This window comes from Amblyomma mixtum, chromosome 2, assembly GCF_055824585.1.
Source record: "Amblyomma mixtum isolate Tamu chromosome 2, ASM5582458v1, whole genome shotgun sequence".
Classification (NCBI taxonomy): Eukaryota; Metazoa; Arthropoda; class Arachnida; order Ixodida; family Ixodidae; genus Amblyomma; species Amblyomma mixtum.
Genome location: NC_143013.1, coordinates 47713013 through 47725114, shown reverse-complemented (window position 1 = coordinate 47725114; position 12102 = coordinate 47713013). Strand labels below are relative to the sequence as shown.

General features: G+C 51.7%; 1 protein-coding gene across 1 annotated transcript in view; it reads right to left on the bottom strand.

The window, feature by feature from the left end:
* The window catches only part of mRpL2 (mitochondrial ribosomal protein L2), a 118355-nt gene that overhangs the window by 68968 nt on the left and 37285 nt on the right, over positions 1–12102 (bottom strand). The window contains exons 11-14 of the mRNA XM_089571514.1: positions 10066–10096; positions 8788–8843; positions 6188–6315; positions 1883–2094 (exon numbers count right to left, since the gene is read on the bottom strand). Coding sequence (XP_089427640.1) covers positions 1883–2094; positions 6188–6315; positions 8788–8843; positions 10066–10096 — 427 coding nt within the window. The remainder of the gene's footprint in view (positions 1–1882; positions 2095–6187; positions 6316–8787; positions 8844–10065; positions 10097–12102) is intronic.

The following is a 12102-nucleotide window of genomic DNA, read 5'->3' as shown; positions in this document are numbered from 1 at the left end:
TAGATGGGGCCAGAGTAACGTAGTGCGACATGGACGACCGGCAGAACAACGCTGAAGATGCGCAACAATACGCCGACGGAGGTAGATGAGGCCAGAGTAACGTAGTGCGACATGGACGACCGGCAGAGCAACGCTGAAGATGCGCAACAATACGCCGACGGAGGTAGATGAGGCCAGAGTAACGTAGTGCGACATGGACGACCGGCAGAGCAACGCTGAAGTTGCGCAACAATACGCCGACGGAGGTAGATGGGGCCAGAGTAACGTAGTGCGACATGGATGACCGGCAGAGCAACGCTGAAGATGCGCAACAATACGCCGACGGAGGTAGGTGGGGCCAGAGTAACGTAGTGCGACATGGACGACCGGCAGAGCAACGCTGAAGATGCGCAACAATACGCCGACGGAGGTAGATGGGGCCAGAGTAACGTAATGCGACATGGATGACCGGCAGAGCAACGCTGAAGATGCGCAACAATGCGCCGACGGAGATGGGGCCAGACTAACGTACGTCGACATGGACGCCCACCCTGAACTCCGGAAAAGGGGGCAGTCGCATTCACAACATTTTTTCAGGCAGGCCAGCCCCCCCCCCCCCCCCCCCCTCCCCCTCCAGCCTTTAAATGCATGCGCTCAGATCAGATTGCTGACAAACGATCCAGTTTTAGGACATCAATAATGTAAAGCACAGCGAGTCTGAGTTGGCTACATAACCATTCATAAAGCTTTTAACTTGAGTACCATAAACAAATCATGTCCCAACAGAAGTAGATTTACTCACTATCCCTGTTGTTGTGAGCCCCGCTGCGGTGCCTCAGTGGTTACGGCGCTCGGCTGCTGACCCGAAAGACGCGGGTTCGAGCCCGGCCGCGGCGGCCGAATTTCTATGGAGGCGAAATTGTAGAGGCCCGTGTACTGTGACGATGTCAATGTTAAAGAACCTCAGGTGGTCGAAATTTCCGGAGCCCTTCACTACGGCGACCGTCATAGCCTGAGTTACTTTACTGAGTTACTAAAAATTGATCAACGCTACTTTTTATTGAATTCACATGACCAGTCCAGTGGAGGTCTTCGTGAAATTTTATCCCTAGAAATTTATGCTCGGGTATACTCTTTCTAAAGTCTGCACGTTAGCATTAAGTATACAAGGAGGATTCACCTGCTTACTTATGGGACCAAATACAGTATATTTTATTTTCTTCACATTGAAACTAAGGTGATTAGCAGCAAGCAAGTGGGATAGATTCTGGAGCTACATATTTCCGGTAGCGAAGACAGATAAGGCATTGGAAGGAAAAAAAAAACATTTGTATCATCTGCGTAAAGAATGATGTCCTGGGTGTTATGTAAGGAGACTGTCATTTATATAAAGGAGGAATGTATCTGTCCTCGCTTCGGCGAGCGCGGCTTCGGCCGCTTATCTGTTTTTTCAGCAGCGTCCGCTCCGGCGGACGCAGTTGCTGCTGCGACGCGCGTCTTTTCTTTCCTTTTTCTCTTTCCTCTGATCTTTTAACTCTCCTCTATCTGCACGTGGCAGCGGTGGTGGTTTGACTCGAGCCAGTGGGCAGGCCCGTGCAATTTCCTTTTCATCCTTCTCTCAGTCACAACAACAGCAACAACCTAGAATTAAGCCTTCCGGAACATATAATTTAAGTGAACATGCATCTGAAACGGTGTTATTTATTGCGACAAACTGCGTACGATTCGACAGATAATTGCGAAACAGTTTGAGCATAGGTATGGCTCTCCCTCACTGTCGTCCGTGTTGCGTGGACGAATGAGTGACACCGCGCGACACACGCCTACTAAACACTCCGAGTGGCGCCTGAATTTCGCAGCAGCCCGGCTTTCGGCAAGCGATGTCTACTAAGGGTGAACGCACTCTGTGAACAGTTCGGGGCAGGCGAACAGGTCGGCCAACGCCTGGAGCATCGAGCGCGGCTGCAGCAGCGACACGGGGTAGTCCAGGGGCAGCAGGCTCGCGCCGAACCTCAGGGGTTCGCACAGCTCGCGGAGGCTGCGCGCCGTCGGGCCATGTGCTTCCTCCTCCTCATCCGCCCACGCGTTGCTGCCGGAGAGCACCGCCGTGGGCAGCTGCCAAGAGCGAAAAAAATGCCTCTCTGTTGGGCTCTTTTGATTTCAGCGAAAACATGCAGGCAGTCCATGAAGCAGCACTTATCGAACATCGCCCGTGAATCCGGCTTCGGGAAAGCGTTTCCTAAAGGGACCCGAAACCACATTTACGAAGGGCAGGAAAATCGCACGAGCGAACGGTATTCCATCACTCCTCACCTCAGGAAAAATTTTTTAACCTAGCTTCATTAGCAACGGAGATATCGGCGATAAAATATGATGCTCCTCTTCTTTCCCTTCACGTCATACGTGTTGACGCGCGACAAAAAAGAAATAAAAAGGTTGGGGGACACATAAGCTCCGCTTTTAAGGGTATGACGCCACAGCAATTCCTCTTGCCCACGCATACGCGGACGCTGTTTCCTCTTACACAATCGCAATCATGCAAAACACACGACGTACTACGTATACAATATACAACCAAACCGTACGCACATGTCTACGGGGCGTAGCGGTAGCGTGTCTGACTCGCAACCCGAGGGTCGAAGGTTCGACTGCTGTATGCGGTGAATGGGAATACAGCGATGGGTTTGCAGAGCAGCAGCTTGGGAGGCGAAGTTTGCGATGTCGCCTGCTCCGTGTTTATATGATGAGGAGCAAGGCGGCGGCGCTCGGAGCGTTACTCTCATCTACTCCGGCGAAGAACCAATACGCCACTGGCGCCAGCTGTGGTAGCCTCTGGTAACATACTTTTATTGCGTTAGCAATACTACTGTAGGTTTCGCCTCGTCGCGTAGCCCGGGTCGGTAGGGACGGATGACCTTGGACAGCGTTTCTTCAGCCGCGCTCCGACAGATGGCAGCGCCGTCGGCGCGCCGCGCGGCAGCGGTGCCGAGCAGTTTGTTCTGTCTACGACAGATGGCGCCGTTAGGAGGTCCGCCATTTCTGGCCTTCGAAGCCGGCTTTAGCAGCATTGGCGCGCAGTGCATCGATGGCATTTGAATGATATTGGTTAAGCAATTAGCCTGATTTCTACTCAGACCACATAAATAACACGGAGTAGGAAATTGGTCGAGTTGGGGAATCGAACCAGGGTCTCCGGAGTGCGAGACGACCACGCAAACCACTCCACCATGCCAGCTCGATGGTTTGGAATAAAAGAAGGCGCGTCTAGTGAATACGGTGTCTTCGTTCACTCCCATCTTCCTCCCTTCCCGTTACGGCGAGGTTCAGGTTTCCACGGAGATATGTGAGACAGATACATTTCCTTGCTTCAAAAACCAATTTACCGACGAGCAAGGCGTACAGCCCAACGGGCGATGGCGTCCTGTGGACTCCCTGGCAGCGTGGCGGAATGGTCACGTCACCAAATATGGCGGCGCCCATGCTCCCGCGCAGTAAAGCGTCTATAAATGCGCGCTTGCCTTGGCGTGAATGCTTTGCTATGAAGTCCTCTAAGGAGAAGTCGCAGCGACAGGAAGAAGCGAGAAAGCGACAACGTGCACTAGAGATGCCAGAACAGCGTGAAGAACGTCTTGCAAAGCGTCGTGCAAAGTGTCGTGCTAAGGATGCAGCTCGGCACCAATGTTCTACCTCACAGAGTGGTTCTATATCATCGGTCACCGATGAATCTCAACACCTGACTGCTCAGGAACGACGCAATGTTACCAGGCGAAGGCACCGCGCCGAAGAATTACCAGAAGAACGCGCGCACCATTGCTAACGCAATTTACCCGGTTTAACCATAGCTAAACCACTGCCAGTTTTTTCGTCACGCCGGCGGCAGCGCCCACAACGGCTTTTCTGCGATATGAGGCCTTTACGCTGCCGCATAAAGCAGGTTGCGATTGCGCCCCATTTTACCGATGGGCTAGGTGCTCACCCATGTCAGTAATATTTTATCCGGGAGCGGCTAGCTGATTACCGACTCTAGTACTTCAGAGTGGGAGGTCGGCTAATAACGGGCAGTAAGCAGTCGCCCTAACCGGTTAAGGACGAGTTGCAACTTTAAAAAAATCTGTAAATTAGAGAGTCCACGCAGAGCTTTGACCACGCAGAGCTTTGAAACATACTCAGAAATACTGTACTGGCGCATTTTTTTCAACAGAAAGTTGTTTGGTATATTATAAGATTGGATCAGAACAGTCAATACATATCTGCAGATCTCTCCTCTGCAGCCTCGTAGTTTTTGCCCTATTTATTGCAAAAAACGCACCTTACCGGTTTTTATGGGTGTCTAAAGGTGCTTGCAACACTTTCTTAGGCGAGTACATAAACTCGTTCACTCCCTGCGTTACGTCGTCATGAACACCTGGGCCAAATAATAGACTTCCACGCGCAGCAGAGAAGCCATAATGGCGCGCGCAAACACTTAAGGTGACTTTTTCAAGCTCGCGCGTATTCCTGTTCAGAGATGACTGTTGGTTAGATTCTTTCAGACATAGCAGAATGTTGAGTTGGGAAAGCTGGTAAAAGGTAATACTCATTGAATGGTCTGTTAATAAGAAATGGGCTGTGGTTTAGCTCTGGTTAAACCTGGAGCGAGCCGCCTACTTATACAGCTGCGACACCTCTCCCCTCTCTACTCCCCCCCCCCCCCCCCCCCTCGACACGGTGCATGCGCACAATAGACCTCTCCCTGATGTAAACAGTGTGACGTCAAAAAGGTGTGCCCCGATGGGCAAAATCGTCGACTTTCGGTTCTGAACCGGTTTTTGAGGTGCCGAGCACTGCCCCACCAGCTTTGTTCCCTGATTCGAAACGCCTGTCAGCCTTTCTTCTCCCACCTGGTACGGCGCATGTTTTGCCCATCGGACCAGAAACACGTGCGTTGATGACGTAGGCCGGGAGAGGTCTATTGTTGCAGCTCGGTTCGGTTTCGCCGGTGCGCCGCGCCTGCGGCAGCAGCAGCTGCTCCGCGCCACGTGGCCAACCGGCACAAGGGCATGGAGCTCAAGCGGTGCCACGCTGAAGGCTCGAAGAGCTGGCGTAGTGTAGCTCTCGCTAGATTAAGCTAAAATGGAAGCGCCCAGTCAGCCACGTCGCTCCGGCGGGCCAGGAAGCCCCGCATCTCGGGGAATTACCTCGCACGCCGGTAGCCGGCGGTGAGGTGGAGTGGGGCGCCGGAGGTTACTGGCCTTCGAGGAAAGGAAATGGTGCAGCAACTGTCTCACTTCTAGATGGACACCTCAACCACGCCGTGAGGGAAAGGATGAAGGTGGGAGTGTAAGAAGAGAGTGGAAGAGGTGCAGCAGAGGAGGGCTCCGGAATAATTTCGACGACCTGGGAATCTTTAATGTCCACTGATATCGCACAGCACACATGCGCCTTTTGCGTTTCGCCTCCATCGAAACGCAGCCGCAGCGGCCAGGTTTGGACCCTAGTAATCCAACTCAGTAGCCGAGCCCGCTAACCACAGAGGCACCGCGGCGGCGACCCGCAGAGGAGCCCTGCCTTTTCAGCGTGCGAAAAGGGACGTGAGGAGAGGAAACAGTGTGAAGGCACTTAAATTCAAATTCTGAGTGGAGGTAACTGAGCCTCTGCAAAGCGCAATGAAAAAAAAATTCTTTCCGCAGGAAATTCATGAAACGGCGTCCTTTAATACCCCAGCATGCTGCAGCTTTACTGAGAGCCGCTTTAACTACTTGGTACGAGCGCAGGACAAATCTTAAAAGCTGGACTTTTCTACGTATCGGAAATACATGCTCATAGCAGTATATTAAAGTGTTCCCCAGTTTGGTCACAATTAAATGTGTCATCCAAGGAAGCTGCACTTGTTTGACTTGAATGATCACAAGGGCCGCCTCTACAGATCTGTTGCATTAGAACATTACTGTGAAAATCATTTCGCGGTCCCTTTAAGCTGCAGCTTTTCTAGATAGGCACCGTATTTGCCCAAAGTAACGGCGTTTGCTGCTCGGCCGCTACCCTCTAAATGTGTGGTAAGGTAAGGAGAACGCCTCTTGGTCACTAGCGATGTGATAAGGTCTAAGAAAGAAACCACGTTGCTTGGCTACTTTTGGCAAAGGTGGCACTCTGTTTCTGTGTGGGCCACATAGCACGTAGGCAACGCTTGTTTCGGGGCCCCTTGCAGCAGTGGCTATGAGGCACCTACCACAGTCTGGCTCCTCGCGCGCTTTTTGAGAGGCGAGCGGGCGCCCCTCGGCCGGACCTCGTCGAGCTCCCAGCCAGGCTCCGTCGGGGCGGCTAGCGTCGACGCCTCGTGCGCACTGGTCTCCTCCGCTGCGTGGCGAGTGCGCGAAGCCATTGCTGGCACGCGGTCGTCGTGCGCGCAACAGACAAGCGCCGCATCTAGCGAGAGTGTGTCGGTCAATGGGCATTCACGCAAGGACCGCCCTTCTCGAGGATCGAGTGTGCACACGTCAAAAGCGATATTAAGGGCAGCACTTAGGACACCTTACATGCAGCAAGGCGAAAGCCTTTGTGCCATCCTGCAGACCTCTCTGGAACGCTTCTGATTCTTCATTGCGTGAATTTGTTTGATGTCACGCTCGTTATAACCGATATCGAGTTACGACATGCTACACCTTCGTTATATCCGGTGTATTCGTTATAACCGATTTCGAGTTATTACACATCACTGTACAGCTAATTATTGATTCTTTAGCCATCTTCGCTATATCCGGTACATATTTTGTTATATCCGCATATATACTTTTTTGATGCCAACGTATACAACGCAAGAAGGGAAATCGTTTCACACCACTTCAAATGTTATTACAGGTGCCAACCACTCCTGGAAATGAGTGAGCTATGAGCCTATGAGGCTTTCGCCTTAAAAACGCATAGCTTCGAGCGCCGGGTCGGGTCTAGGAAGTGCCAACCACCCCTGGAAATGAGTGAGCTATTAGCCTATGAGGCTTTCGCCTTAAAAAACGCATCCTTCGAGCGTCGGATCGGGGCTGTCCAGGGGGTGTCGACCACCCCTAGGAATGAGTGACTTATGAGCCTATGAGGCTTTCGCCTTACATACCTTCGAGCGCCGTGTCGGGTCTATCTTGGAGGTGCCAACCACCACTGGCAATGAGTGACGTACGAGCCTATGAGGCTTTCGCCTTAAAAACGCATAGCTTCGAGCGCCGGATCGGGTCTATCTTGGAAGTGCCAACCACCCCTGGCAATGACTGACGTACGAGCCTATGAGGCTTTCGCCTTAAAAACGCATAGCTTCGAGCGCCGGATCGGGTCTATCTTGGAAGTGCCAACCACCACTGGGAATGAGTAAGGTATGAGCCTATAAGGCTTTCGCCTTAAAACGCATACCTTCGAGCGCAGGGTCAGCTCTAATTGCCAACCACCACTGGGAATGAGTGAGGTATGAGCCATTAGGCTTTCGCCTTAAAACACATACCTTCGAGCGCCGGGTCAGGTCTATCTTGGGGGTGCCAGCCACCACTGAGAACGAGTGAGGTATAAGCCTATGAGGCTTAACGGCCCATTCATGTAAGTTATTCTGACATAAAATTTTTACACACATCATGAAATTTCTTGAAGACCACAATAGCCTAAACAATTACCAGCACGGCTTCCATCGAGGATAGAGCACTACCACCCAACTAATCGAATTTACGCACGAAATTTGTCAGTCATTAGACTTAGGTGTACAGGTTGACGGCATTTTTGGACCCTTTGTCGTAAGCTTTCGACACCGTCCCACACCCAAAAGTGCTCTATAAACTTGGCTCTATTCTAAATAACCCTTCCCTGGTTGGCTGGATATCTAGCTTCTCAGTTGGTACACTTCAAGTCGCCTATTTGTGTTTCATCCGGCGTTCCATAAAGTTCTGTTTTAGGCACGCTTTATTTTTCGTTATATATTAATGATCTGCCACATTGCGTATCCCTTAAAATTCGTCTTTACGCTGACGACTGCGTCCTGTATCATAGAATTAATTCACCATCTGACCATGAATTAACGATTCCTTTGCTAAACTTTGCAGGTAGTGCAAGATTGCCAAATTAAGATTAACTTTTTCTGTCCTTTTCTAGACGCCCATCTTCTCCACTTTTCACGTACGCTTTTCACGGTCACAATTTAAAAAGAGGAACTGAACTTGAATACCTCGGTCCTCATTTTTCTCATGGCATGTCATGGTCGAAACACATTGATATCATATCTAACAAAGCATTTACCAGTCTCGGGTACCTATATCCTACATTGCATAAGGCCCCATATGATACCAAACTGCTGGCATATAAAACACCTATCCGCGCTATGGTTTATTGCGGCTGTATCATATGGAATCCTCAGAAGAAATCAGTGCGCTTCATCTTTCACAAGTGCGGCCGAGAGTTTTCCCCTTCTTCCCATTATACAGCCTCAGGTCCCACAGCACTATCATCTCGCCGTCGCCTAGAATGTTTGTAGTTTTTTGCACACCCTGGTTTCTGCTCAGTGCCTTTATTCACTAAAAAAGTATTTTAACTTTAACAACCATTCCATCAATAGAAGTTCCCATAGCTTGAACCTTAACCCCTTCTTTTGCCGCACTTAGGCGTTCAAACACAGCTTCTTTCCTCTGGCCACTGAGCCCTGAAACTCACTGCCTGGAAACGTCCGTTCGCTACCCATGGAAGAGTTAGCGGAGGCGATCATTTTCTTCGTTTTTTACGTTTGCATTTTTTTGGACAACTTCTTTCTCTCCTTGCCCACTCCCTGCAGCTTGCATTGCACGCGTAAGAGTAAAATCTTACATGTTTCGCTGCTGTCCTGGGCCCCAACGCTGGAGCGCTTGGAAGGAGCGGTCGCCCTGGAGCCGGTGAACAACCAAGCAAGCTTAGAGCGAGCACTTGGAAAGAGTGCAAGATCTTATTCAGCCACGCTGCGCTTGCAGTGCTATGTGCAGATGGAGCTACTGTCGCTTTGTTTTACGCGATGTTCAGCGTGATGTGGCGCCAAAAAAGTGGGTACAGCAGCTGGGCGTGCCATCGGTGGCTGGCTATAGTGCTCCGGAGCCTCCCTGCCCGTTAGCTCTCAACAGTTTATTCGCATCTGGTTGACATTCCCTTGAAGGTTGTCTAATACTTTCCTATGTGGGGTGGCTCGAAAGGGTCGCGTCGCAGAATATAACTCAATATAACGACGGCATGAGAAGAGGAAGAGAGTTGTTCCCGAATCTTCGCAGTTGAAAACAATAACGCTCGGCTGCACTGATCATGGTCGAAATGCAGCAAGCTTGTGGGCAGCCTGCCGCAGCCCCGGCGGAACTGACGCAGAGCGCGCAGAGGGAGGGCGCATTAACTCTCTGTGCAACCGCCCCGAGAGTAATGGAAACAAGAACGACGCGCTGTAGTGGAGGGCTGCAGATTAATCTCTGCCAGATGCAAAGGCATCGGTGCTTTTCCGGTCCAATGGCAGGCGCCGAACGAGCCACGCCGGTCGGGCTGCAGGTCCGCAGGAAAGAACGTGTCGCATTTGTTACACATTCCGTCCGTCTCCGTATGGTCAGGTAGAATTTAGAGGAGCCTCTGCGGCTAAGACAGGCACGCCCTCTCGCGGAGTCGGAAGAGAACGTTTCCCAGCGTTTCCCGTCCATCTACTTGTACAAAGGTAAACACTCGCCGCGAGTGCCAGATGTGTAAGGCATGAATGCCGATAGGTACCACCGTCAGCACACTTAACAGGAACGCTCGAGCGTGTGTCTTCCACTGACTTTAGCGGCGCTGGGGGAGTCAGTATTAAGTTGGAAGCAGAGAACGAGCGGTCTTCAACAGCCGCAAACACACCGATCAGCATGGTCTTGGATTCAGCGCCCAGCGCTCAGGGGCTGTAATATCTGTGCAGGACGCTCAATCAAGCGTTCGTGTTAAGCGTGCTGACGAATGTATGCGGTTCGGGCTGCTCGTGTCTTTAGAATCGACTTGACCAACGGCAGCCAGTGGTCCTCACTTAGGCGCATCGTATACTCGCAACGTCAGCCATGTCTAACGACCGCACAAGCGTGATCTGCTGAGAAGAATGGCAGAACTCACATGGACCGGGAGCTCTTGTCAGCGTGCGTCTCTGCAACGAACAGACCACACTGTTTAGAACACGCTTTTTCTTCGCGCCCATTAGCTTAGGCACGGCACCAGCCTGCCGGAAACGAGTCCCCAAAAAGTGCGCTAAAATGCGCAACGTCATGCGTGTCCCCTTTACCACTGATGATCGCTGAACATATCGCTCCTCGTATATGCAGCTCCTTTAGAATTTGTTAGCTCCCACAAATTTCTTGGTATTAAATTACGACTCATTTATCCTGGACGATTTACAGTAAATAAGTGCAGCACACTTATAACGGCAGTCGATGTTACGAACGCTCGGTTTTTGCGAACAAGGGTGCGCTACAGCCAAAAGATATAATAGGGCAATGGCATTGCACCTCATTGCACCGCATTGCACCTCATTGCACCGCATTGCACCTCAATTGCATTGCACTTCAATATATGGCACACATAGTCCAGGAAACACATTGCCCCGTCTTTTAAATAAGTTTCATGCTGCAAAAGTTGATCTATCACGAGCATGCCGCAAAGATATACGGAATGTATGTGCTACCTTTTAGATTTCACCGTGCTTTCACTGCTTCTTTATCTCTTTCGTTTCCGTAAAGTGTTGACCTGATTTGAATAACGAAATTCCTGTTTTGTATGACGTGTATTTTTCTGTTTCCTTTTTTGTTACCTTTTTTGTGTGCACTTCATTGCTTGTTATTTTTTCTAATAATGCGCCATACCTTTTTTGACAACTATTTTTTGCATTTTGCGATGCTACTTGTGTAGAAAATTTGCATGTTATCTGCTACCCTGCAATGTAGGGGCCGGGGGGCATATCAAGCCACAATTTCTGGCTTTTTTCCTCGATCCTCACCATGTGTACATGGGAAATAAATTGAAAATTGGAAAATTGAAAATTGAAATACACAACAAACAATTCTGGCTCCACCACGCGGTTATTCGCCGTGCGTATGACGGTGACTGAGCCGCCTGTTGGATTGGATTGGGATTGGAGTAAACTTTATTTGTGCCTGCAGTTGGGCGCTCGCGCGCCCCGACGAGGGCCTACGTCGTCTACGAGGCTGCCGTTACTCGGCGCGGGTCTCCGCTCGCCGTTGCCGGCTCGCTGGGTCCCTGCCTTTCGAGCGCCCCGAGGACCTGCTGGACGGCCCATAGCTGTTGGTCATGGTCGTTGCTCTTCGCTGCTGCCTCCAGCCGCGGCGGGATTGTTCCTGATCTTGCTTCCTTTGGATTTCTGATGCAGTCCCACAAGATGTGCGTCTGATCTGCCGGCTCCCTCCGGCAGACTCTACACGTATCGGTCGGGTAGGTCTCGGGGTACATGCGATGCATCAGTCCCGGGCTCGGTAGCGATCCGGTCTGGAGCTGTCTCAGTAGTACCGCCTCCGCTCGACTCAGCCTCGGGTGCGGGGGTGGGAGAGTCCTGCGAGCCAGGCGGTAGGCCTTCGTGATTTCGCTGTAGTCGGTCATGCGGTCCTTGGCTCCGAACCACGTCGGACGGTGTGTTGCCGGGGCGCGGTTGGTTAGCGCTCGCGCCGCTGCGTGTGCCGTCTCATTGTGGTTCGCACTGCGTTCCGACGCGTCGCCCGCGTGCGCCGGAAACCACTTGATTCTTACTCTTCTGTCTTGCAGTTTAGTCGCTCGTAGTACGCGCTCGGCCTCCCTGCAGACTTGGCCTTTGGCGAAGTTTCGCACCGCCTGTCTCGAGTCACTCAGCACCGTGTAGCAGTCTGCGTCGGCGATGGCCAGGGCGATGGCCACCTCCTCCGCTTGTTCCGCTCCGGCGCCTCTCACGCTCGCTGCCGTCCTCGTGGCGCCGGTCGACGCCTCTATGACGACCGCTGCGAAGGCGTTCCGTTGGTATTCGGCCGCGTCCACGTACCGCGCGTGCTCGTCGTCGGCGTGCAGGTCGATGAGAGCCTTGGCCCTCGCCGCTCTTCTTTCCTTGTTATACTCGGGGTTCATGTTCTTGGGTATGGGGTCGATTCTGGTCTGGCGTCGGACCTCTTCGGG